General features: G+C 53.3%; 9 protein-coding genes across 9 annotated transcripts; 6 read left to right on the top strand and 3 right to left on the bottom strand.

The window, feature by feature from the left end:
* Positions 1 to 863: 863 nt before the first annotated feature.
* On the top strand, positions 864 to 1834 carry HMPREF1120_09211 (uncharacterized protein; the record flags this gene model as incomplete). Its single annotated transcript, XM_009163490.1, has 2 exons — positions 864 to 950; positions 1013 to 1834. 2 exons carry the CDS (start codon positions 864 to 866, stop codon positions 1832 to 1834), a joined length of 909 nt encoding a protein of 302 aa, XP_009161738.1.
* A 279-nt stretch (positions 1835 to 2113) lies between these two features.
* Positions 2114 to 4698, top strand: HMPREF1120_09210 (4-coumarate-CoA ligase). Its single transcript, XM_009163489.1, has 2 exons — positions 2114 to 3518; positions 3602 to 4698. Exons 1-2 carry the CDS (start codon positions 2458 to 2460, stop codon positions 4242 to 4244), a joined length of 1704 nt encoding a protein of 567 aa, XP_009161737.1. The 5' UTR covers positions 2114 to 2457; the 3' UTR covers positions 4245 to 4698.
* Positions 4699 to 4850: 152 nt separating this feature from the next.
* Positions 4851 to 6459, bottom strand: HMPREF1120_09209 (retrograde regulation protein 2; the record flags this gene model as incomplete). Its single annotated transcript, XM_009163488.1, has 3 exons — positions 4851 to 5224; positions 5313 to 5403; positions 5473 to 6459. 3 exons carry the CDS (start codon positions 6457 to 6459, stop codon positions 4851 to 4853), a joined length of 1452 nt encoding a protein of 483 aa, XP_009161736.1.
* A 613-nt stretch (positions 6460 to 7072) lies between these two features.
* Positions 7073 to 8803, top strand: HMPREF1120_09208 (gibberellin 2-oxidase). The gene is made up of 3 exons (XM_009163487.1): positions 7073 to 7652; positions 7709 to 8138; positions 8196 to 8803. The coding sequence occupies exons 1-3, from the start codon at positions 7263 to 7265 to the stop codon at positions 8501 to 8503; spliced, it is 1128 nt and encodes a 375-aa protein (XP_009161735.1). The 5' UTR covers positions 7073 to 7262; the 3' UTR covers positions 8504 to 8803.
* Positions 8804 to 9142: 339 nt separating this feature from the next.
* On the bottom strand, positions 9143 to 14687 carry HMPREF1120_09207 (uncharacterized protein; the record flags this gene model as incomplete). The annotated part of the gene is made up of 2 exons (XM_009163486.1): positions 9143 to 14558; positions 14614 to 14687. 2 exons carry the CDS (start codon positions 14685 to 14687, stop codon positions 9143 to 9145), a joined length of 5490 nt encoding a protein of 1829 aa, XP_009161734.1.
* Positions 14688 to 14992: 305 nt separating this feature from the next.
* Positions 14993 to 17311, top strand: HMPREF1120_09206 (anthranilate synthase component 2; the record flags this gene model as incomplete). Its single annotated transcript, XM_009163485.1, has 1 exon — positions 14993 to 17311. The coding sequence occupies one exon, from the start codon at positions 14993 to 14995 to the stop codon at positions 17309 to 17311; it is 2319 nt and encodes a 772-aa protein (XP_009161733.1).
* Positions 17312 to 17877: 566 nt separating this feature from the next.
* On the top strand, positions 17878 to 20027 carry HMPREF1120_09205 (uncharacterized protein; the record flags this gene model as incomplete). The annotated part of the gene is made up of 4 exons (XM_009163484.1): positions 17878 to 18055; positions 18511 to 18894; positions 19012 to 19062; positions 19123 to 20027. 4 exons carry the CDS (start codon positions 17878 to 17880, stop codon positions 20025 to 20027), a joined length of 1518 nt encoding a protein of 505 aa, XP_009161732.1.
* HMPREF1120_09204 (brix-domain ribosomal biogenesis protein) lies at positions 18762 to 21447 on the bottom strand. The gene has a single exon (XM_009163483.1). It carries the CDS (start codon positions 21151 to 21153, stop codon positions 20263 to 20265), a length of 891 nt encoding a protein of 296 aa, XP_009161731.1. The 5' UTR covers positions 21154 to 21447; the 3' UTR covers positions 18762 to 20262.
* HMPREF1120_09203 (regulator-nonsense transcripts 1) lies at positions 21401 to 25745 on the top strand. Its single transcript, XM_009163482.1, has 2 exons — positions 21401 to 22044; positions 22103 to 25745. The coding sequence occupies exons 1-2, from the start codon at positions 21782 to 21784 to the stop codon at positions 25068 to 25070; spliced, it is 3231 nt and encodes a 1076-aa protein (XP_009161730.1). The 5' UTR covers positions 21401 to 21781; the 3' UTR covers positions 25071 to 25745.
* Positions 25746 to 25993: the final 248 nt, after the last annotated feature.

The raw sequence follows: 25993 nt of genomic DNA, 5'->3' as shown, positions 1-25993 counted from the left end.
AGGTACCTACCTACAGTGCGAAACTGCAACTTGAAGGGGACCTTACCTGCCAGCACCGCCTTCGCTATGCCTTGCTACATAATACATGCCTACCCAGGATCTGCTGTAGATACCTAGCCTGGTAGGCAGGGAGAACTTTTGGTGTCTGCTCGAGACGGGTCATTAGTAAAGCTGGTGCCTCCAGTGGTGGCTTCGAAGCGCCTGCTACTGACATCAACCCCGGGCAAAGTTCCTCCGCCTCCATTCTACGACTCTCCAACGTCCATCCGCATCTTACGGCCGAGGGGGCCTTCACGACTCCCACTACTATCTACAACTGGTAGATAGCTAGTCACTAGTAGCTAACTCAAGTGGTTTGACTTCTAGCCTTCACCGTGCGCAGTGTCTCTTCCAATCCAGAGTCGCCATTCCAGCAGCCTCGCCGCTCGTATTCGCGTCCATGCGATGTTTAGACTCGGAAGCCTGAACACTCTTTTGCGCCTAGAGACGTCATTTGCCAGGAGTACGGCCGCAGACGCCCAGACTCGAGATCCCCTCGAGAGACCTTTGTTGTCACTGAAGCTTGTTTGGACATGTCTCGTCTACTAGTCGGCACCACCTCCAGTCCGACTCGCTTTCGGAGAGTGCCCGTCCAGTCTCGCATGCTTTACCTTACGTACGGCTCTTATTCCACCAAGCCTTCGGCCGTGGAGAGGATCAAGAAACATGGGAGCAAGCTGTATACTTAAAGACAAGGGGGGTGCTCCAGGTCCATGTCCCCGATCAACTCCAGTCCAGTCTCTATTACAACACAGTACACATATACATTAATACATTGACAATCCCCCCTACTGCTCGGAAGAACTAACCCTCAATCTACACCAATGACATTCAAAAGCGTCTTGCCCCCGTCGGCCGAGCGACCAAAATCACAGTCACGATGGCCAAGTGCGAGCAGGCAGTTCGCCTATGTAAGTTGGTACTCTTGTATACATGAACGACCCAAAAAAACATGATATTGATCGTCATACAGGCTCTCCGAGAAAACTTCTCGCTCTCAACTTGGCTCCTTTTGGGCGCTCTTCTCCAGTCCATTGTCGTCTTTATTGTTCCTCGACTGTATGCCACCATTCCGTTGATCCTCATGCTCGGTGCACGGGTGTTCGATGCAATGGCTGTCACTTGGGGCTGGAAGAAGAACCCCATGCTCGAAGGAGCCTTGTTGCACCGAGTCTCCCCACAAATCCCCGACGAGGACGGCAACTTCCATGAGGACGCAGCAGAGGAAAAGGTTGTGGTTTTCCTTCTGGGTGCCAAAGCCAATCATCCTCTAGGCATCTTCTCTCCCAACATGAATACTATCAGCGGCTTTTTGACCGGCATGATCTCGAATTTGGACGATACGGCCATCGAGAATGGATTCTATGGAGGTTCAAACTGGACCAACCAGGACAAGAATGGCGCCACCGAGTTCCTCTTCCTGAGCTACTGGCGGTCCACCGAAGACATCCACAAGTATGCGTACAGTCCTCTGCACCGCGAGGCCTGGGACTGGTGGAACAAGACGATCAAGCAAAACGACCACATCGGCATCAACCATGAGATTTTCGAGGTGGATCGCAAGCATTGGGAGGCCATCTACGTCAACTTCCAACCCACTCTCCTCGGTGCAACCACGTACTTGCGAAAGGGTGACAAGATGATGGGTGGGACAGTCGACGATCAGTGGATTTCTCCCTTGTTGGATGCTCGGAGAGGCAAGCTGAGGAGCAGTGCTGGACGATTGGGCCGCGACCCGGGACAGCTGTACGACAAATATGAGCTGGCGCCCGGTGCTACGCGCGAAGAAGACTGATTCACGAGACAACGAGAGACGGCTGGGTTTAATACTCACTCGGGTTGATGAGCGAAATGCGGGTAAAAATACAGCCACATATATACCCTCTGACTTATATAGAGGCCATTTAATTCTGTGGTATGTCCAAACAAGGCTGCCATGCATTTGGCTCTACAATTTACAGTATTTGTCAGCACTGAGTAAGCAGCAGCCTTGACTTGTGTCACGTGCGCAGCCTGATGAGCCGCGGCATCTCTGGGCATCCCCGCGCTTTCAATGGTCTACAACCGGGGTGCTCAGTTGTGTCGCGCCAGTCTCCTTTTTGTGCGGCAGATGAAGCGCTGTAGCCTGGCATACCGTTGGTGGTTTCAAGGTGGTGGCCTTGCTGACCGAATCTATGCTCGTGGCGTTCAGCAGTGTGCCTCGGCCACTGAACCATGGCATATAAGGTACTAGTATGGTGTTTGTTTCTGATTTCTTCCTTTCCAGCCAGTGCCTGTGATTCTCATTCCAATTGAGACGGTGTACAGATCCTATTCTCTGCTGTCGTCCTAGGTCGAGGGTCCTGAGACCGTGACTTGCGCTCGTTGTACCGGATTGGTGGCCGAAACCGTTCCCTAAGTTCGTGGTTGCTGTTCAACATGCCCTACAAATCCCGTTGGACAGTCCCCGTGCCGGATTGCTCCTTACAGACCTTCCTCTTCGAGTCTCCAGATCATCCCCTAGGGTCGAAACGGAGTTTCATCGACGCTGCTCGCCCGGACACTCACTATCTCACACGCGACCAGTTTCGGTTATGGGCCCAACGGTTCGCGTTAGGGCTACACAGGTCCAAACACTACCGGAAGGGCGACCGTGTCCTACTCTACAGTGGCAATGACCTCTTCGTGCCCGTGGTTTTCATGGGCGTCGTGTGTGCAGGCGGCATCTTCACCGGTGCCAATCCCACGTTTGTGGCGCGTGAACTGGCCCACCAGTTGAAGGATAGCGGCGCCACTTACCTGCTCTGCGCCGACGGCTCCATAGACACAGGCATCGAAGCAGCCAGATTGGCCGGGCTGGACCCTTCCGAGCGCGTGTTCGTCTACAACGCCAACATCTACGATGCACAAACAGAAACCCGCGGCTTGAAGGGATGTCGATACTGGAGCGAGCTGATTGCTCCGGAGCAGGACGCCAGGGGGTTCCAATGGGACGACCTGACTGGACCAGGGGAGTCCGACACGACGATTGCCCTCAACTACAGCAGCGGAACCACAGGTGTGCCCAAAGGCGTGGAAATCACGCACAAAAACTACATTGCCAACACGATCCAAGTGGCTCATCTTGCAACGCTATGGCCTGACGCTGAAGCCCGCATCGCGCGTGCATCCTGGCTCTGTTTCCTTCCCTTGTACCACGCCTATGGACAGACCCGCTTCGTGGCTGGCGGCTTCCACCGCGAGATTCCAGTCTACATCATGTCCAAGTTCGACCTGATCAAGTCCCTCGAGTATGTGCAGAGATTTCGCATCACCGAACTCGCCCTGGTTCCGCCCATTGCCGTTCTCCTCGCTAAACACCCGGCGGTCGACCAGTACGACTTGACTTCTGTCGAATCAGCCGGGTCAGGAGCCGCACCTCTGGGCAGGGACATTAGCGAACAGGTCGAGCGGCGGTTAGGCAATCAATTCAACTTCAAGCAAGGATGGGGCATGACCGAGTAAGTCACTTCTCTTCTGGCTTGTTTTTGTTTGTATGCTTTTGGTCGATTCAAGAGTCAAGACTGACCTTTTGCCAACATAGATGTACCTGTTCATTACTAGGTTGGGACCCGAGATTGACGTCCACCAACCATTCCGTCGGCGAGCCCAACGCCAACTGCGAAGCCAAGATCATGACCGAGGACGGCACGCGCGAGATCACCGAGCGGGGCCCCTCGGCCGTGGGCGAGCTGTGGTGTCGAGGACCCAACATCATGAAAGGCTACTGGAACAATCCCAAAGCGACGGCTGAGACACTGACGCCGGACGGCTGGCTGAAAACAGGCGACATTGCCTACGTCGACGACGAGGGGATGTTCTTTATTGTCGATCGGAAAAAGGAACTCATCAAAGTCAAGGGCAACCAGGTCGCCCCTGCGGAGCTCGAGGCCTTACTTCTCGAACACCCCGGCATCGCCGACGCCGCCGTCATCGGTATGCCGACCGAAGACGGCGACGAGAAGCCTCGTGCCTTTATTGTCCGTCAGGTCGGTGAGCGAGGCGCCAAACTGACGGCCGAGGAAGTCGCAGACTTTGTCGCTACCAAGGTAGTCCGCTACAAGAGGCTGGCCGGTGGTGTCGAGTTCCTCGATGCCATCCCCAAGAACCCATCCGGCAAGATCTTGCGCAGGCAATTGAGGGATCAGGCAAGGGAAAGGTTAAGGAGACAAGGGGCCAAGCTGTGATGAAATCGCCAAATGCAGGACTAAATTTTGGACAGGGTGTTTTGTTTGTCCTACAGTATCGAACCCTATTCCTACGCCATGTGTGGAATGTGCGAGGGCTCTTTCTTGACCACTGGGCTGTGACAGCACCGCGGCTTTTTGTTATTTTTCCATTGCGCATATACAATTGCTTGGAAAGAGAAATTGAATTTATATGAAATGCATCAAAGAGACGCGGGCAATGATTATTGGGTATGGCAGAATGGCAGAACACCACCAATGGATCTACATGTGCAAGAGCATACATGGTCACAATGTATGTCAGGATAAAAGATTGCTTTTGGTCTATTTGTTACAGCCCAATGGCATACCTCGTCAGTCTATAAACGGGTCGCTCTTCCTTGTGCCTAGCACATCACCCTCTCACCTGACAAGCAGAGTTCTTGTAGTTATGCGAGGATGTTCTTCTTTTGCCCGTTCAACGAATGGGTTCAATGGATTGTTTTGTCTTATCTTTTGATTGTTTGTCTGGTCGACCCTGCAGATCGCTCGTCGAGGCAGCGCTTCAGCTGGCCATGTCTTGTTGGGTGGCGGATCATGCCCGGCACCAATGTATCCATTGCTCGTTTACTTTAGCTCATCCAGTCCTAGCGACTTGATTCTGCGGTCCTTTCGCCAAACGAGTAGCCAAGACAGCAGGATGGCGGAGATGGACACCAGCAGAAGGCTCAGACAAACGGTATACGACGTGCGATAAGTCGGCCCGTAAATGGTGCTGTAGACGTGGGGGCCGACAATGCCGCTGAACTGGGCCATGGCGTTGGTGAGTCCGATGCCAATGCCGGCCGAGACGGTGCCTTCGAGGGCGCGGATCCGCTCCGGCCAGATGACGGGATATGCTGAGCCAGCACACGACACGGCCACAATCAGAGCCAAGTACTTGACCACGGGGTTGTGGACTGTAATGAGGATGATGTAGCAGATGATTGTGGTGCTTTCGACTGTTGGGAACAAATTCGTTGTTAGCGTCAGAAAGCCAGAGATTGCTGGTTCAGAGACGAACGAACAAAGTATGCGGAGTGTACTTACTGGCAACAGCAGTCGTCCATGGTCGGATCCACTTCTTGGTAATCAGCCATCCGAGAGTGTTCAAAAGAATGAAACATGCCACGTAGGGCGGCTACAATGACAGCAATGGTCAGCAAATGTCATGTTCAGAAGTTGGACTCGAAAACGGGGAAGGACATACAATATTCATCAATTGGGATTTGGCGGTCGTGGTGAATCCGAGCTGGTAGATAACGGTGGGCAACGCATAGCCGACTCCAAAGCCACCGATTCCATGGGCGATCCAATAAACACAGAATGTGTAGACAGTGGGGTCTTTGAAAAGCTTCTTCAACGCGTGCCAGTCCCAGTTGCCTGTTTTGCCAGACGGCGCCGTCGACGAGAGTCGCTGGACGATGGTGTCACGCTCTTCCGGTGTGAGCAACCTGGTCGTGTGAGGGTAATCCGGGAGACCGAAGAGAGCGACGAATGACAAGAGAATGGCGGGCAGGCCTTCCAGCAAGAACAGCCACCGCCATCCAGCAAGGCCGCCGAGTCCGTCCATGAAGCTGATGGCAAATGCCAATAGGCCGCTGAGTGCACTCGACAACTGGCCAAACGCGTAGAAAAGGGCGATCCGCCATGGCATCTCGGTCGGCCTGTAGAAGAAAGCCATGTGGTACAGCACGGCAGGGTAGAAGCCAGCCTCGGCCAGGCCGATGGCGAAGCGCACACACATCATGCCCTGGAAGCTCTGGGTTGCTGCGGAAGAGCAGGCGCAGATGCCCCAGAAGAGGATGAGGATGAACATCCATCGCGACGGCCGGAAGAATTTGAGGAGAACCGTGTTGCTTGGTTCGAAGATCAAGTAGCTGTACGAGAAGATGGACAGCGTCCACGCCCACTGACTCGGGTCCAGATGAAGTTCTTTCTTGATGCCCGTTCCGTTTTCCAGATTGATGATGGCCGCGTTCGAGTAGTTGGACGAATCGATGACTCGAAAGATGTACACAATCGAGTAAAACCCGACCAGCCAGTAGTCAACCTTGCGCAGTGCCCTTTTCTCGACCACCGGGTCGATGACAAAGTCCCGGTCCGTGTCGGTGTCGGTGATCACACTCTTGTCACTGCCCGGCGACACAGCGACCGTGGTTGTGAGTGTTTCACTCAAGCTCTTTTCGATGCCCATCTTGAAAGGCTAGAGGCGGTCGGGCAGGGAAAGAAGCAAGGAGCAGGGACGATGTATCCGACTTACCACAACCACAACAAAGTGGCTGTCGACCGGAGAGAATAGAGGGATATGCCCATTTTCCATCCCATATATACCAGGTATCCCTCGGTTTGATGTCCGAGCAGTTTCATCACGACATTGATTGCTGCGAAGGCGTCAAGCAAGTATTCGCCTGCCGGACGACTCCTGGACTCACCTGGACCGACTTGCTAGGATACTCCAGCTCCACAATATGCCCCTCGAGAGTATAGCATAGACATAGCGTTCTCCCTAATGAGAAGGACGGCGGCGATAATGCCAGGACGCGTCGCTCCGGAGGCACAGGGCACGAACAGAAGTAACTTGTCTTGATAGGGCAACAATCATGCATCCCACGCACTCTAACCACTGCAGGGAGAGATGGGGGCGATGATCAAGAGAAGCGGAAATGTAACCGTGAATAAAATTGATGTGTATGGTTGGTGTTATCTCCCAGGAGCACGTCGCATTGGGGTGAAAGCACGCAATATCCAGACATGGAGATGCACCACCAACCGAACCCACGTTCAGGGTCTTTGACAGGGTTGCATATGTTGATATAGCCGAATACTCGATACCAAAGCTTCTGCCAAACCCCGCACTAGATCGTCGCTTGTTTATATAAAAGGGAGATGTGTACTGCATCTGGCATATGGTGAGTGGGAGTGTATCGTCCAGCTCACACACCCTTGAACCTTAGGACCCTGGGAGATCTTTTTGTCTCTCTTGATCTAGATCTGACCATGGCACCAGTCGCTATTCAAGAGCCCGTGGCAGACACGAGCCGGATTCTGGTCAAGCCATGGACCCGACCAGCTCCTACTTCTGAAGACCTGGACTGGGCGCCGCTGGCCAAGATCGATCTCTCTCGCTTCGACGAGCCCGGCGGCAAGCAAGAACTGGCCAAACAGCTGTATGACGCCGTGACCCGCGTTGGGTTCTGGGTCGTGGTCAACACGGGCCTGGACGACGAAAAGGTCCTCCGTCAGTTCAGCATAGGCAACACATTTTTCAAGCAGCCGCTCGAGGAGAAGCGAAAGTTCCCTTGCAACTTTGCCCAAGGCGAATACTTTGGCTACCGGGAGAACTCGCGATGGATCGGCGACACCGGCGTCAAGGACAACGTTGAAATGGTGGGTGAAGGTTCCTCTGAAAGTTGATATGCCACACACTGACTCTCGCGTCTCAGCTCAACATCCCAAAGGACATTCCGGCGCTGTCGCATGTTCCCAAGCACGACATCGTGCGGGACCACTACGACGAAATCGCCAGCTTCCACCGTGAGGTCTTCGACAAGGTGATCCGCAAGTTGTTGATTCTCATTTCCATCATCCTCGAGCTGCCCGAGGACTATCTTCTCAACGCGCACGACTATGACCAAGTCTCCGACGACCACCTGCGCTATATGATCTACAATGTGCGCACCCAGGACGAATGGGATCGCGCCCAAGGCTACACCAAGGGCGGTCACACGGATTTCGGCAGTTTGACCCTGCTCTTCTCCCAGCACATTGCTGGTCTGCAGATTCGGACTCCCGAAGGCCAGTGGAAATGGGTCAAGCCGGTCGAGGGGGGCATCACATGTAATGCGGCCGACACCTTGACTTTCCTTACCAATGGTATGTATCATCCGCTACCGAACCATGAACAAAGCCACTCTGACTTCTCTGCGCCAGGATTCATCAAATCGACGGTCCATAGAGTTGTGACTCCGCCGAAGGACCAGATCAATGTCCCGCGGCTTGGATTGTTGTACTTCGTCAGACCAGGCGACAACACTCCTATGAGAACCGTTCCGTCACCGCTGCTGGAGCGGCTGGGTCTGCTCAGGGAGGAGGACAAGGACCCCAACAGGCCAGTCCCAACGGGCACCGAGTATGTCCGGGCGCGTGTCAAGGATGTCCATTACAAGGACGTGGTAGAGAAGCGCGAGGGTACGTCCTTCGAGTTCAAAGGACTGAAGGTGCAGAACTACTACGAGTAGATCGTCTTCGTAGTGGGAAAATCTCACGTAAAAGCCATCATAAAACTTGTTGTATCCCTTCATTGCTCTACCAGGACAGCTTCCCGTTGCTTCCATAGATTCATTCAGACGCACAACCGGAAGACACTCCGTAAAACAATGGCATTGACGAGTCCATAGACGCGCTAATTTCGAGATGAGGCTAGAGAACGTCGCGCCGTTGTCGATCGGAGGGGAAGAAAACATGACTTTGCAGAGGACAGCCGGAAGAGACGGCAAGATGTCGTGACCGCCGCTAAAGGTGGAAAAGGCATAGCTCAGGCGTGAAACAAAATGGAGCTGCATTTGCACAAATAAGCCCAAGTTGCAGGTCGCTCCAGAACGATGTCGTCGTCCAGCAAATATGCTTGGAACATCAGCTCGGTAGTAGGCCACCAACAGTAGCCCACGGAAGGAAATACGACTCTGTTATCGGTGAGGAGCAGGAAAACGCGGTGGGCCTGACCTTGGAGCATCTTCGGCATCAAATTGATTGTGCATGAAAGACCCGTAGAATGGAGACGGAACATTTCCATGCAGAGTCGTTGGTATCATGAGTACAAGGCGCTTGCTCATTTCGAACTGCTCTTCCTATTGCCAATTGGCCCAAGAGCCACAATTTTACTTTTCATCCTCATTCTTCTCATCATCCTGACCCAGAGCAGACAACGCCATTTTCAATTCCTTCACAATCCTGCCATCTAGTTTGTCACCGTCTTTAGAGTTCTGCAAGGCGAGCTCCCTTGGATCAGTCGGAATAGTCATATCTTTCCGAGCGTCCGGCTTCAAGGCTAGTATATCTCGAATATCCTCGGCAACGGCTTTTCGGTGCTCGTCATATCCATTCAATGGCAGTATCGTGAGTGGGTCCACGGCTGCCGAGGCTCCAGCCTCACGATATGATGCAAGGATACGTGAAAGCAACGCAAGAGTGGCTGCCTCGCTGGCGACTGTGAGTGTAAGAACATCCGTCCCGTTCGCTCTGGCCTGGGGACTGTGCATAAAACTCGTGCTTGCCCGCACAAGTTGATTTGGGAATTGGTTCAAGAAGGACGAAATTTCTGAAGCAATGGCACCACCAACCGCGTGTAGAAGGTTCAGGCAAATCGGCAAGAAACCCGTAGCCCAGATCTTGTAGAGCACCCCACACGTGGGTCTAGGGTCGACGTGGGAGACACCACCGGGGGCACGTTGCAATGACTCGGTCGTTTTCGATGTCAGGATGCGGCCCAGCACGCCTTCGATGGCAAAATCCTCTGCAAGGCGTGGAAGAGAGGACAAAGACGCCAGCATCTGGACGGCGAACAGCGCGTAGCGCGCTTCATTGTCTGGCTCTGGCCGCGAAAGGACGTGAGACCAGCTGTAGAGCAATACGCATGAAGAGGCGATGCCAGCCGAAGACATTCTTTCTGAAAGTTCCACCGAAAATTGTGCGATGGTCGGCAACCGCAGAATGGTTTGTGTGAGGGTCAATAGCAGAGACATATCGCGTAATCCGATATGGGAGGAGTCTTCCTCCAGATTATTCTTCACTTTTCTTTCGTTTTGATCTTGGAGGGCTGTTACTGCTGATTTGAAACCCTCTGCAACGATTTGGGACATGATTTCCAGGAATGTCGCGTTGGAAGGGTCTAGAGTCACGACGGCGGTGCTGGTGCCGGGAATATTGGTTGCCCGGCGTTTCTTGTTGACATGAAATGAAATGGCCATCAAGAGGATGTACAGCGTCGACCGCCAGTAGGCGAGGTCATCATTGCTGATGGCTTTCTCGTAGGAGCCATTACGGAACCGGACAGCATCCCATGCGGGATCTAACAAGCCAACAAAGTCCGAGCCTCTGGCACCAACTGCCACGAGCTCGGTGAGCAACGCCATCGCCAAATCTGCGCGTGTCTGGAAAAGCGTGTCGAAGATGGTTTCCGCAGGATATATCTGGCAGTTGGCCTGCAGGCAACTTCTTACAATGTGAGCCATTGTCTTCTGGATCTCGCGATCTTGAACGAAGAACTTGCAATGGTCGATGCACAGACGTTCAACGCTAAGCAAGAGTTTCAACTCCGAATCCACCAGAGATAGATTCGCATTCGCTCGTCGAAACTCGGCTGAAAATGATTGAGTACTAGATCTGCCGCCGCCTCCATGCCAATATGTATCATCGACAAAGAGCTTGTTGGCGAAATTAAGGTCATAGTAGAAGTTCGTGCCATATTGCGTTTCGGTAAACCCTGTCCGTTTGATGTTCGCGACTGACAAGCCGTTGTATTTGGCAGAAAAATTCCTCCGCAAATTGGCATGAAGAGATGTATTATAGCTGGAGACTTCCACGCCGTGCGACGTCAACCAATTGATCAGAGGAATGAAGGTTTTGATCGCGTTGAGGTTCCTTGATGCCTTTGCATGGTGCAGTTGGGTGTTGGAAAGATCTGTGACCAGTGTTGCAATCAACTTGTGATATGCGAGTTCCACTTCATCACTGCGGCCACCGTCCTCATGTGTTGTGTACGAGACAATCCTGCTGAAGAAGTCGCGCGAAGAATCGATGTTGCTCGTCACCCAATGCCAGTTCTGCTGTGCCTCCAGGAGGAACTTGAGCATTGCTACGGCCACTTGCTGCGGGAGGGATTCAATGTGGCTGAGTTCATCAATCACTAGCTGGAGGAAGTTCTTCCCACGCAAAGACTTGGATGCTGCTTGCTCTGTGGTTGTTTTTCTGGAGCTATCTGGAGCGGCGCCGGTCAGGATCACCATGGCCAGCCATTGCTGAGAACCTGAAACCAGAGAGGTCAAAACCTTCCAGAGCTCGGCGCGCTCCTCGCTTGACTGTGATGCTTGATCAATGTGTCTCAGTAGATGGAGAAAGTCAATACAGGAGGCAGACCCGAGATGGCCAAGCAGAGATGACGGCTGATGTTGACCAACATACGAGATGATCGTCCTAATCAACCTCAAGCAGTGGACTCTGACCTTTGGCCGGACATGGAGGAGCCGGACTAATGCTGGCACAGCGTTGAAAACATGCACTTCTGCGGACGAAGGCGGCAGGCTCTGAAATTCACCATACCGTGTTATCAGTGTGGCTAGCGCTAGCAATTTGTCGAGATGACGCTCGAAATATTCTGCAGGAAGAGGAGCAGACTGTGGTGATGTACCAGCAACGAAGAAGGCACGGAGTATGGGGTCGACGGGGACATGGTCAGAGCCGGTAGCTCGGAACGATGAAATGAGTACTCGTGCCGGCTCTGTGAAGACTGCGGTTGGCCCTGACGGAGAATCCGACGGACTGCCGATGTCAAAGGCAAAACGAAGGATGTCGCAGAATGTTTCGGTAATTAAGCTGCCGATGCGCAGCTGTTGTGCTGGTGACTCAAAAGACCAGTCAGATATCTCCTGGAAGACATTGAACATGGTTTCTGTGGTGCTCAACAAGATCGGACCTTGGATCTTCCATCCCAGAGGTATCACGGATCGTCTTCTGGATTTAGGTAACGCATTTATCGTCAAACTTTCTTCGCGATCCGTAAGGCAGAGACGCACCAAGGCTCCGTACAAGCGAGCACATCTCTCCAAGAAATCAAAAGTGCGCGATGGAATCTCCACGGCCGTCACAATTCCAGGAATAACTGTGACCGAGGATTGACGGCCGAGGAGGCTTGTGTTGTTGAGGCTTGTCCAGATGGTGTGTGGTCGGATGTCTGTCAAAACAATGACAAAATCCAAGCAGGAAAGCAGAATCCGTAGGTCGAAGCTGGAAATGGAGCGACGACGGAACGACTGTAGTTCCTGCTCAAGAATCTCAAAGATGTACGTGACGATGTCAGCATCCGGGTTGAGATGTCTACTAGCCTCATCCAAAATGCTGTTGCAATGATCTCGTACTTGTTTGTGGCTCCGCCCATCTGAGGCACTTTTGAGGACGGTCGACAACAAAACCGTCAACAGACCAATGATCTCCGACACCACGGCTGCAGGCTCCTCAAATGGTGACAAGGCTGGCGGTAACAGACCCATGTACTGTAACTCCAAGAGTTGTCCCAAGTAAGCTAAGCCTGAATACTCATATTGCCAGCGAATCACTTTAGGCGTCGCGTCGGGATCCGATATGAGTTCTCCTTCTGCATCTGCTGGGATGATGGATGTCGAATCGGATCCTTGATGCGTATAGGTCAGTAACCTCTGCTGCGTCAAGTCAAGCGTATTGACCGGCTTATTTAAGGCGACCAAGTTGCCAATCTCGTCCTCGCGGATCGTCCGATATTCAACCCCTTTGATGGCAGCCTGCGTAAACGAGGTGAGCTTTCTGAGACGATGTTCGACGTATTGCGTTCCTTCATCATTGAAGAGCTGAGTTTTCGCCAGGGCCCGGGAAAAGCGCAAAAAAGGCAGACACTCATAAGGGAAACGGGCTGCAGAAACATCGTAGAAACCCTGTAGCAGTGATTCATCGTCTGCGAATTCGACCGCAGGGTCGTATGGTCGTTGCCGGCCATTGTCGTTATCATCAGGATCGGTCCCCAACAAGGACAATTGCGCCGACACCAAATCAGGCGTGTAACCCAGAAACGAGTGGGACACAGTGACAAGCTCTTGCAAGGTCTGTAGTTGATACGCAGAGAGTAGAGTGGACGCATCAGAAGGTGACATGCTGAGATACCCAATATAGTCGAACACTTGACATCGATCAATAGCCAAGCTGAGCAGTACGCTCGAAGCATCATCGTTACTGTTAGCAGGAGTGACCTTCTCCAGGAGTTCCTCAAAGATGCTTTGTTGGATGGAAGCAATGCTGCCTGTGGAGCCTCGTCGACCGGTGGCAGCATCAAAGGTCGCCACCGTCTCGATGGATTTCTGGGGCCGACCATCCCGCGCTTCTCGCACAGCAACGGCAAGCAATCGGATCTGGTGAATGACAATCGCCCATGCCAGGATGGCTGGACCAACTTGCACAATCCCGGCTTCGGCTTGAGAGACAAGGAGCTGATGAATCTCATGCACAGCATCGGCGTCAAAAAAGTACTGCTCTTCTCGGCTTGGGCGCTTGGATTGATTGGATAGCGCAGTTTCGTTCAAAACTGCAATGGAGGAGGCCAGGTCGAAAAGTGCGAGTGTAACAAGAGATCCTACCGACTGAATCCGCTGGATTACAGCTACTTGCGCAGGGTTTTCGGAAGTGAACGATGCGAAAAACCCCACTGATACCATTAGTTGCAACCACAGCAAGAGGGTATGTGAGGTCGGCGTGGCCTTTGAATTCCTAACTCTGAGCAGGATGATCTCTAGGATTGTGATGATACTTTCCAAGCTAGTCGTATCGGACATGTCTTTGAGCACGACTGTTAGAGACTCGTCCAGGTCCCACTGCTGGGGGTTCTGTAACCTCTGCAGTCGTTGTTGGATCTCTCTGGTCCCAGCGTCAATGTCATCGGCCAAAGAAGAGTCTGTATTTTGGGGAATGCCAGCAGCCAAATCCTGCATCTTGCATAGGGGAACAATCTTGGTCTCCGGAAGTAGACTCGCATCCAGTAGAGATCTTCTGGTCTGCAGTGCGACGGCTTGTTCCCGCATGTACCGACACAGCAGCCTGGCCTGACGGGAAGCCTGTTGCTCGAAGCCCTTGTCGTCTCTTGCGGCAGAGCCCTGATCGCCCCGAAACGTTTTGTGAACATAGTCTGAGCCTAAGGCCTCACGGAGGCTGGCGAGTTCGGCCTCCGAATAGCCCTGTTTCAATCTTGATTCTGGTCGGTATTGCCATTCCAGCACGGTCAACCGCAAAGACTCTAGTTCATCCAAGTTGACTTGCTTGCTCAGCCACAAAGCATCCGTCTTGAGGTCGTCGATGCTGTAGAGCGGACTTGAGGAAGCGGTGATCGCGGAGGTTACTGAATCAAATGTGGTTTTCGAAGAAGGCGATGGCGGGGGAAATGTGGGAAATAGTTGAGACAAGACCTTCTTCGGACGATCGCCTGAAAGTATCTCAACTGCGAGACCCGACCTGGTCTCGTGGTGGGATAGCAAGGCCTCCAACAAATCGTCCCAAGAACTAACAAAGATGTTAGCATGCCAGCCGCTTTGGCGGGTGAGGGAATCAACCGTACGGGAGCAGAAGCTCGCCAGCGAGACATTTTCCCAAGTCTGGGAGATACACTGGGCTCAGGGACCCTGGCGCCATGACTGAGAGAATGGTTGACCTTGTCAAGACATTATTGATGTTTTACAGAGGTCGCGCGCGAGAAAACGGCCGACATGGACATTCGCTGCCGTCAACAGGAACTTGAAGTTCAGGCGCGTCGCGACATTTTGCAGTGTGAATGCTCCGCCGTTGAGGGATTCAGCCTTGGCGTGTTTGTTGCTGGCCGAGGCTGCAACACTTACCGGATCGGGCCTAGCGTCATATGCGTCTATTGCCTCAATCCAATTCGGCCTCTGCCAGTGACTCTTCCCTCCGGCCCATTGGAAATCCCTCCTCTGTCTGCAATGACGAGGAAGTGCCCTGTTCTGGCTGCAATGGCGCCCTCTGCTCTCGTCGATCACTCTCCTTACCAGCCGACACCCGCCGAGAAACTGCCTACCGCCAGCAACCTCGTCCTGATCGACAACTATGACTCGTTCACATGGAACGTCTACCAATATTTGGTATTGGAGGGCGCAACCGTCACAGTCTACCGCAACGATAAGGTCACCCTCGATGAACTGATTGCGAAGAACCCGACACAATTGGTCATTAGCCCCGGACCAGGTCATCCAGACACAGATGCGGGAATAAGCAAGGACGCCATCAAATACTTTGCCGGCAAGATTCCTATAATGGGTGTGTGCATGGGGCAGCAGTGCATCATATCCGTCTTTGGGGGAAAGGTAGACGTGACTGGCGAAATCTTACATGGCAAGACATCTCCGCTGAGGCACGATGGCAAAGGGTGTTACACCTCATTGCCACAAGATCTGCCGGTGACGAGATACCACTCCCTCGCTGGAACACATCCAACTCTGCCAGAGACGTTGGAGGTCTCCTCCTGGATCGCCAAGGGCCCTGACGGCGGCAAGGGTGTTATCATGGGAGTCCGACATAAGGAATATGTGATTGAAGGCGTCCAGTTCCACCCCGAAAGTATCTTGACCGAGAATGGGCGGGTTATGTTCAAGAACTTCCTCACCATGTCCGGCGGCAAATGGTCTGACAACCCGCACGTTGCTGGCCACGAGAAACGGAGCTCGGTAACCACCAATGGCAATGCGCCGGCTAAGAAGGAATCCATACTCGACCGGATTTACGCTCATCGCCGGAAAGCGGTTGCAGCTCAGAAGCTCATCCCGTCACAGCGTCCTGAGGATCTCCAGGCTGCCTACGATCTAGGTCTGGCTCCGCCTAAGATTTCGTTTCCGGAAAGGCTTCGGCAATCCGCGTATCCTCTGGCCCTGTTGGCTGAGATCAAGCGAGCGTCTCCTTCTAAAGGCAACATTTCTCTCGGCACGTGTGCTCCAGCACAAGCTCGAAAATACGCAACTGCTGGAGCTAGCGTTATTTCTGTTCTGACCGAGCCTGAGTGGTTCAAGGGAAGCCTGGACGACCTGAGGGCTGTTCGGCAGAGCCTGGACTCCATGCCCAATCGGCCCGCCGTTCTACGAAAAGAGTTCATTTTTGAAGAGTACCAAATCTTAGAGGCCCGGTTGGCGGGGGCCGACACAGTCTTGCTGATCGTCAAGATGCTTGACGTGGAGACCCTGACTCGACTCTACCATTATTCGCGTTCCCTCGGAATGGAACCTCTCGTTGAGGTCAACACACCTGAGGAAATGAAGATTGCGGTTGACCTAGGCTCACAGGTTATTGGAGTCAACAACCGTAATCTCACAAACTTCGAAGTTGATCTCGGGACCACCAGTCGCTTAATGGATCTTGTTCCCGAGTCGACCATTGTTTGCGCCTTAAGTGGCATCTCCGGACCCCAGGATGTCCAAGCTTATCGAAAAGACGGAGTGAAAGCGGTTTTGGTTGGCGAGGCTCTAATGCGAGCCACCAATACTGTGGACTTCATTGCCAGGTTGGTTGGAGATCCTGATGTCAAACCGAGGCAAAAATCAAGATCCCAGCTACTGGTCAAGATTTGCGGCACACGAACACCCGAAGCCGCCAAAACCGCCATAACAGCAGGGGCGGACTTTGTGGGGATCATTCTGGTCCCTGGTCGGAAAAGATATGTCTCAGATGATGTTGCTCTGGAAATAGCAACGGCTGTCAAAACAACCCCTAGACCTGCCACAAGGCTGCCAACGTCGTCCGAGGTTGGTGCGTCGGACTTTTTCGAACATTCGTCAAGATTGCTGGCGAGACCGGATCGCGCACAATTGGTTGGTGTCTTTCAAGATGCCCCTCTTGAACATATAATTGAACAAGTGCACAAACTTGGCCTTGATGTGGTTCAACTCCACGGCTCTGAACCTATCGAATATGCTCGCAATATCCCGGTTCCAGTGTTCCGCCGATTTTCTCCTGCTGAACAGGGCCTCTCCAGCCGAGGGTATCATGCGCTACCACTGCTAGATTCAGGGGCAGGAGGAGTCGGTCAACAACTGAACTCAGACGAGGTGAAGTCCCTTTTTGACAAAGACCCTGGGCTGAAAGTCATGTTTGCTGGCGGACTCACTCCGGAGAACGTCAACAGTGTCCTGGATGGCTTTGGTCAATCTATTTCAAACATTGCTGGGGTTGATGTCAGCAGCGGTGTCGAGTCTGGTGGGCAGCAAGATCTCACCAAGATCAAAGCATTTGTTGAGGCAGTCAAAAGTCGATAGAGAACAGTATGCTGGAATTGATACCCGCCATTGGAACTACTTCTGCATCTTCCTGCCAGGAATACCCAAGTCCGCCACAGCATCCGAACAATCATTTGTGCATCAGTTTTTATATGCTGATATCGGGTCTGCATCTAGCACCATCTTTCGAGAGAACGACCCTTACTCCATTTGTCTCCTATATCTCATTTTGCCCTCCACTTTGCGTCCTGTGCTCGATCAAGATATACCCTCCAGCAGGATTGTCTTCGGCTTTGCTTTCCCCGCTCTTTCTTTCCTCATCTTCCTCCCTTTGGTCATCATCGTCACTTCCTCCACGTCCACGTATCCTTTTCACTCCGCCGGGCGTCTTTTGGTGTCATGTCACTTGAACTTCGCAGGACGTAGGTATCAGCATCACTCACGATGGCATCACTCATCTCATTTTGATATTTCAGGCTCTAGGAATCTCTTTTATCGACGTCAATATTCCTACGGATCCTTGCTCCAAGCATCATCATTTATCTGTCATTTGTTACTTCAGCCTTTCTCTTAGCGTATCATTATTTGAATCACCCCCTGCAACCATGGGAAAGACACTTCGAAACCTCTGCATTGCGTCAACCAACGACTTCCCTGGGGACAAGAACGACAAGATCAAAGGATGGATCGAGCATAATGGCGGGATCTTCTCCAAGGACATGTCGGCGAATGTGACGCACCTGCTCGCTTCACAGAAGGCTTGGAAGAGATATCATCCGCTAGGTGAGTTGTCGATTGCTTGTTTCCTGGCAAGCTCAGATGTGGTGTGGACAAACAGTGTCGTTTGCTGCCCCTTGCTGTTTGAGCAGGCAGATGGCTTGATTGCTATTGTTGGACCCAAGTACATATTTATGCCCCTACCGATCTCTGCCTTCTACCGATCTATGCGCTACCGATCTTGTGCTCCTATCGATCTGTCCTGTATTGTGCAGGCCAGACGCTACGGCTGCGCTGCTAGTTGCATGTATTTATTCATAACTCCTCTTATTACCGATCTCTGATCCATTCACTGTCACCCCCTGCACTTCCTACACTTTTGCACTTTAAAAGTCACTCGATCTGTCCAGCAGTGTGCCCAGGACAGCCGATTTGTTTGCCGTGCTATCTGTTGCATCAATCCCAGAGTTGAACCCACTGCTGCTCTTCTATCATAACCACTCACCGATCTGTTTCTGCAGTGCGAGAAGCACGTCGCCTCCGCACCGTCCAAATTGTCCGACTTGAGTGGTTGGAAGACAGTCTGCTCGGCAAGTCGAAGCGGCCACTCGAGACAGCACAGTACGCATTCGAGCAGCGGAAACTTCCCACGGTCAAGACGAAAACCACCCGGAAAAGGAAGGCCGCCGCTGCTGCTGACGATAGCGCCGACAACCCGGCAAAGAATACAGCAGACGAGAAACGTACAGCCGGACACAGAGCAGCGCAGGTGAAGAGAGGCAAACCAAGCGACAAGCAGCAGGCAAAGAAGAGAAAGATCGGCAAGAAAATGGACAAAGCGAACATGGCAGATGTGGAGGAAGAAGACGTCGTTCTGAACAAAGACGAACAGATTGAGATTTCTGGTATTTCTATGGCCTTTTACCCCTGTATAAATCGCTTGTTCTGCCTGCGATAATGTGACAATGTCACACAGATCGAGGTGAAATAGTATGCCATTTGACAGGGCTGACCAGTCACAGGCAAAGAGTTCGACGCCGCATGCGCCGAGTTTGAGAAGGACATAGGTGTCCGTAAGTGCTGTCCCTCAACAGCTTTTTTACCAAAGACACTGACAGGTTTTCCCGGGGCAGTCGGCTACCGCCCATTTGTGGACAACAACGGAACGGTGTTTCTCGTCACCCTGGTGCGAAAGGATATCTTGAAACACCGGCTGGAAAAACACCGTCTCAAGGTGCGTTATGCACCTTCATTTGGCTGCCACCATACCACATACTATCCGATGTTCCCTGAAAACCCCGATCGCCGTCGCAAGATCTCGGACGACTCTTTGCCTTCGGGCATAGAGGAAAAGTATGCGTCGTCGGGACCTGGCAAGAGTACTGCATTTGAAGGACTGGATATTTGGGGATCCAGAGCCAGTCTGCCCCCTTGTCCCGTGCCTCTGTATTACTTCCCCGAGCAATCTGCCTATTCTCGTTACCCGGTTGTTGCAAGTTCTCTTCCCCGAGCTCTCCGACCCTCCAACCCGGCACTTCGTGTTCATATTCCCGATCCATGGGCTCAGGCATTACAGCTTTTCGAATACGATCCCGCACTTGCGAGCAAATCCGCCGAGAATGCTGCGGGCGCCAAACCGCAGCGGCCGAAATTCAAGTCGTACGCCTGCTATTTCATCTACACCCGACCCGGCCAACGACACGTCCAGATGCTTGCGCCGCCCGGAAGCACGTTCGACTTTGCATGGGACATGTTCCGCAAGTTCTTCAAGAAGCGAGTCGGGGTCGACTGGGAAGATCGCGAAACTGCCGCGCAACGCTCACAGACCAGCCCGGACGACTCCAAAGGCGAGGACGGAGCTACCGACCGCAGATGGGAGTTTTGGGGCCCATTGAAGGCAAAGCTGAAGGAAGAGGGTGCATGTGCAGTTGGGGAGGAAAAGCTACTACCAAGTGTGACGGTAGTCATGAACACATCGCACATGGCAGCGACAGGAGGAATCGACGCCCGGGCGAAGACTCCAGATGGCGGATGGTGATGGAGTGCTGCTGACATGGGCCAGGTGCGGCGATAGAGTGCGCTGTAGCTGGACAGGCTTATCGAATCTGGAATCCAAAGGGGCGTCGGGCGCTGACTGGGAGACAGCCATGGATAGCCGGCTGATCAATTCGAAATCAAAGTGAATGAGCGAGCACAATCTGCTGAAGCTTGGAGGGAGAATCATGCTGATATATGGCACGATTGTGGCAGATTCAATCGGCGACCTACTCTCTTCATAAGTAATTCTTCTTCCGTCCTGTCCGCGTGTACTGTGTCAAAGCCCATTCCACCTCGCCCCCAGAATCCTTTTCCAGCGTGCCTCCTTTTATCTCAAAGCATCTCATGGTCATCCTGGGTCCGACCTCGGCCAACTCGACATCACGGTAGCCTGTCTGGACAAAAACGTGGTGCCGGACCTCAATGCTGTCGTCCACATTCTTGAATGTGACCACCCTATTCCCGACCTTGTGAGGGCCATCGCGTGGCGGGAAGAGGTGTTTGAGGATCTGAACCACTCTCTTGCCCAACCTCGTCGTAAATCCTTCAAAGATCAGATGCGGATACGACTCGGAGACGGTGCCTCTTGCGGCGTCAGGAATGTCGGCTCTTAAAACAACATTGTGAAGAGAGAAAGACGCCGTGGGACCGTGTGGCAGATGGGAGATTGTCATGGCTGTCGGTGTTCCTCGATGCTCGTGGAGGAGGACGATGTCGGTCAAGGCGGCGGCTTTGGCACTGGCCAGCAGGTTGGGGAGGATCAGGTTACCACGATTCAGCCGGATCGCGGTCGGGAGGAGAAGCCGGACTTCTTTAGAAAAGGTAGCCAGACGGGTCGACGGGCTGCGAGAGGTGGTGACTAGGGGTCTCGGGTCTGCAAGACCAGAAAGCATGGAATATTCATCGTCGATGGATTCTTGGACGGCGGCCGCCTCGGGGTCGAGCGACTCGTCGTACTTGAAGTCTTTGCGCAGAGCCTTGTCGTTGGCGACGGAGGGATCAAGAGGCTTCCCGCTCGCCAGGGACTTTTTCAACAGCGAGCGCTTTTCTGCAATGCGAGCATCTCGCAGCTGGAGGGCGCGACGATAGATGTAGTCTCGCCTCTCGCGGGCCTGTCGCCGCAGCATGGCGGGAGACAGAGGCAGGAAGAGGAGCACTGAGTATCAGGATTGATGAGGACGTAGAGAGCAAGAGGGTGCGTGTGACGGGAGTCAGCTCAAACAAAGGGATCAGTTGATTTAATTAATGAATTCCGGTCTCCGAGTCTGTTTGCAGTTGGTGAAGTTCATGTCAAGTTGCCTGCATTTCCATTTTTTTGGGCGTCGATCGAACTTGAAGGTGGAGTCGAAATTCGCCGCACGACGGACTACTTAGTCAGAAGCGAGCAGCGAGAACTTGAACTGACTGCAACTTGAACTGCACCGACTGACAGACGCTCCCAACTGGATCAGACTCTGTTAACTGCTTCGCTTGTCTCTCTAACCTCCCAGCCCATCCAACATCCACTCGTTCACTTCCTCCTCCCTTTGCCCCGGCACATGAACGACCTCGCCTTCTCCACGCAGTCAGGGATCTAGCGAGTCTTTTGGAGGGGTGTGGATTTGTGGTGACGGCGTGATACAAATGTCATTGACGCCGCGGGAAGATCAAGATCGGGCCATTCTCTTCAACCCGCGCTTCTAAAGCCCTAACCGTTTACGCCGCTCGAGACGGGTTCGCAGTCTACTGAGCGTGCCCACGCCCGCGCCCGCCAATATGGAGGCCTTCCGCAACATGGGAAACCATCTGGTTTCCAACTCCGCCGCCGCCATCAACGCCAGCGACGACATCTCGACCGTCGACCCCGACGAAAGCGTCCTTAGCCTGGCCAAAGGCCCTCGGCGCCGCCAGCACGACGACGACGAGTCCGAAGGAATCGAAGAGGACGATCTGGAGAGTCTCGCCAGTGCCGCTGTGGACGGCAATAAACAGGCCGCTAAAAAGGAAGAAGAAAAGGAATTGCCTCCCCATGCCTGCGCGTAAGTTGGACCGAACAAAGCCTGCCTCTGCTGCACCTGCTAACGAGTCTCATGTCAGCTACTGCGGAATCCACAATCCGAGCTGTGTGGTCCGGTGCCTGACTTGCGGCAAATGGTTCTGCAGCGCCCGCGGCAACACGTCCTCCTCGCATATTGTCAACCACTTGGTCCGCGCTCGACATAAAGAGGTGCAACTACATCCCAGCAGTTCTCTGGGCGATACCGTGCTGGAGTGCTACAATTGTGGAACCAAAAATGTTTTCTTGCTAGGCTTCATCCCCGCCAAGTCGGACACAGTCGTGGTTCTCCTGTGCCGCCAACCTTGCGCAGCCATGCCTTCTTCCAAGGATATGAACTGGGACACGTCGAGATGGCAACCCTTGATTGAAGATCGATCGTTTCTGTCCTGGCTGGTGGCTCAACCGACCGACCAGGAGCAGCTTCGTGCCCGCCATCTCAGCCCCCAGATGATTGCCAAGTTGGAGGAGCTGTGGAAGGAGAATGCGTCGGCCACCATCACCGATCTGGAAAAGGCGGCCAACATCGACGATGACCCGGCCCCGGTGCTTCTCCGCTACGACGATGCCTACCAGTACCAGAATGTCTTTGGCCCGCTCGTCAAGATCGAAGCCGACTATGATCGCAAGTTGAAGGAAAGCCAATCTCAGGACAATCTGATTGTGCGATGGGATCTGGGGCTGAACAACAAGCACCTGGCCAGCTTTGTTCTCCCGAAGCTCGAACTGGGTGACGTCAAGCTCGCTGTGGGCGACGAGATGCGGCTCAAGTACACGGGGGATCTGCGCCCAGCATGGGAAGGCGTTGGCTATGTGATCAAGATTCCCAACAACCAGTCCGACGAAGTCACCATCGAACTGCGCGCCAAAGGCGACCATAAGTCAGTCCCCACGGAGTGCACCCACAATTTCACCGCCGATTACGTCTGGAAGGCCACTTCGTTCGACCGGATGCAACTCGCCATGAAAACTTTCGCTATTGACGAGATGAGTGTGTCTGGCTACATCTTCCATCGTCTCCTAGGGCACGAGGTGGCAGCTGCCCCGATGAAGACACAACTCCCCAAGAAGTTCACGGTTCCCGGCCTCCCCGACCTCAATAGCAGTCAAATCAACGCAGTCAAGTCGGTTCTGCAAAAGCCCTTGAGTTTGATCCAAGGACCCCCCGGTACAGGAAAGACGGTGACTTCGGCAACCATCATCTATCATCTCTCGAAAATTAATGGCGGCCAAGTTCTGGTTTGTGCGCCCTCCAACGTCGCCGTAGATCAACTCTGTGAGCGCATCCATCGCACCGGCCTCAAGACTGTGCGAGTCACTGCCAAATCTCGAGAAGACGTCGAGTCGTCGGTCAGTTTCCTGTCTTTGCACGAGCAAGTCCGCATGAACGATAGCAACGTCGAGCTGGCCAAGCTGAATCAGCTGAAATCGGAGCTGGGCGAATTGTCGAGCCAGGATGAGAAGAAATACAAGTCGTTGACACGCGCGGCCGAGCGAGAGATTTTGACCAATGCAGATGTCATATGCTGCACTTGTGTGGGTGCCGGAGATCCGAGGTTGGCCAAGTTCAAATTCCGCACCGTTCTGATCGACGAGTCGACCCAATCTGCCGAGCCCGAGTGCATGATCCCGCTGGTGCTGGGTTGCAAGCAGGTCGTTCTGGTCGGCGACCATCAACAACTGGGCCCCGTCATCATGAACAAGAAAGCAGCAAAGGCTGGCCTCAACCAGTCCTTGTTCGAGCGTCTGGTCATCCTGGGCTGTGCGCCCATCCGCCTAAATGTCCAGTACCGTATGCACCCATGCTTGTCCGAGTTCCCTTCGAATATGTTCTACGAAGGCTCTCTTCAAAATGGCGTCACGATGCAGGACCGCTTGCGCCCTGATGTTGATTTCCCCTGGCCCGTTGCAGATTCGCCCATGATGTTTTGGTCGAACTTAGGCAATGAAGAAATCTCGGCGTCGGGCACATCCTACCTCAATCGCACCGAAGCAGCGAATGTCGAGAAGATTGTGACACGATTCTTCAAAGCTGGCGTCCACCCACAGTCCATCGGTGTCATCACGCCGTACGAAGGTCAGCGCAGTTTCATTGTCAGCTCCATGCAAACCAATGGCACCTTCAAGAAGGAATTGTACAAGGAGATCGAAGTGGCTTCCGTGGATGCTTTCCAGGGTCGAGAAAAGGACTTCATCATCCTGTCTTGCGTCCGATCCAATGACCACCAGGGAATTGGTTTCTTGAGCGACCCCCGTCGTCTCAACGTCGCACTGACCCGAGCTAAATATGGGCTGGTCATTCTCGGCAACCCCAAAGTGCTTTCCAAGCATCCACTGTGGCATTATTTGCTGCTACATTTCAAGGAGCGCAATTGTCTGGTCGAAGGCCCCTTGAGTAACCTGCAAATCTCACTGCACCAGTTCAGCCGACCCAAGCAATCATACCGCGGACCCCAACGATATCAAATGGCGTACAACCATGCGAGCCACATGGCGAGCGGCATGATGAACGGTGGGCGTGCCGGCATGCGCAACGACTACCGCGACGGTAGCTCTGTTGTGGGTTACATTCCTGACGATGTGTCTTCAATCCACTCTTCCGCCATAGGTGGCGTGGGTGTTCCGACCGGCTATCCTCCAATGTTCCAAGGCTTCACCCCCGACACGTGGCCCGCCCTCCAAAACGCGCAGACTCGTCGCCAGAATGGAATCAAGCCGAGGGCAGTTCCAAGCAGTGTCGCTGGAGAGTCGACGGTTGCGACCGAGTCCGACATAACTAGCAGTGTCGTCGGCCAAGGCGGCGTCAGCTTGGATCAGCTGTCCATCCATGATACCAATAAGCAAACCAGTTACAACCAAGCCGATCGACTGAAGCGCTATGTCGAAGGTGGCAATCCTGGCGCCGGCTATGTGGGCAGTCACAGACTTGGAAAACTGATGCATGAGGACGAAGATGCGCGCAGCATTTCCACCGCCTTTGCCAGCCAAGTTGGCGGTGGCTACGATTGATGGAGCATCGGGCGAGACGAGAGAATAAAATGATAGAAGAGCTCAGTGGAGCATATCCTTATGATGCAGCCATCAGCCCAGACCACGTTGGACCTGGCCAACTACAGGCATATTCGGAGTCATGTCCGTCAGCCAGACCGGATTCAGTGACGCATCGGCCTCAAGGAGCCAACGCGCATCGGCGCGGGGTCGGTATTGGTGACGATGCGCTACTGAAGTGAGCCGGACGAAACCCGTCGCAACAGGACGACGTTAGACGGATAGTATCAGAGTCATGCAACCCGACCGCCGAGCAGCCGCGACAGAGAGTGGTTGTGGTTCGATGCCGACATTCACCACATTTACCTACTTCATCAGTTGTGGACGCGGCCATTTCGGATCAAGAATGGCACCGCGGAGGTGGCAGGACGTGTGTTCAGCGAACCGAGGAATTATCCGGAGGGAAATGGGCAGCGGGGAGAGTGGCCAGGACGGGAATGCATATTCAGGTGGACATTACTGAAACCAAGATTGAGACTGAGATTGAGATTGATAGTGCAGATTGCGTTGATTTTGAAAAACACGCACACTCGTTTATAGCAATCCAAAAAGTGGTTGCACTGCGGTTGACCATATCAAGATACTTGCAGGTACTACTAGATAGGAACCATGAATATCAACCAGGTGAAACCACTATACAATGAAGCCTCGCAGCAGAGGCATCTAAGCCATGGCAGTCTGTTGCGCCATAGTACTCTTGGTCTGAATCTAAGTTTGGCATAATCCTCGCTCAGGGTTGAAAATTCGGCGTGGTGGCCGAAACAAGCGCTCTAAATGTTGGAGCGCGAATCGCAAGACTGCTTTGAATGCTCGCGGGTCATCTTGGCCCTGTCGCATTTCTGGAATTTTGTCGATTTCTTGTAAAGTCGTCGTCGTCAATCTAA

This window comes from Exophiala dermatitidis (genome assembly GCF_000230625.1).
Source record: "Exophiala dermatitidis NIH/UT8656 unplaced genomic scaffold supercont1.9, whole genome shotgun sequence".
Classification (NCBI taxonomy): domain Eukaryota; kingdom Fungi; phylum Ascomycota; class Eurotiomycetes; order Chaetothyriales; family Herpotrichiellaceae; genus Exophiala; species Exophiala dermatitidis.
The sequence above is the reverse complement of the archived record's forward strand: the minus strand, read 5'-3'. Positions and strand labels throughout refer to the sequence as shown.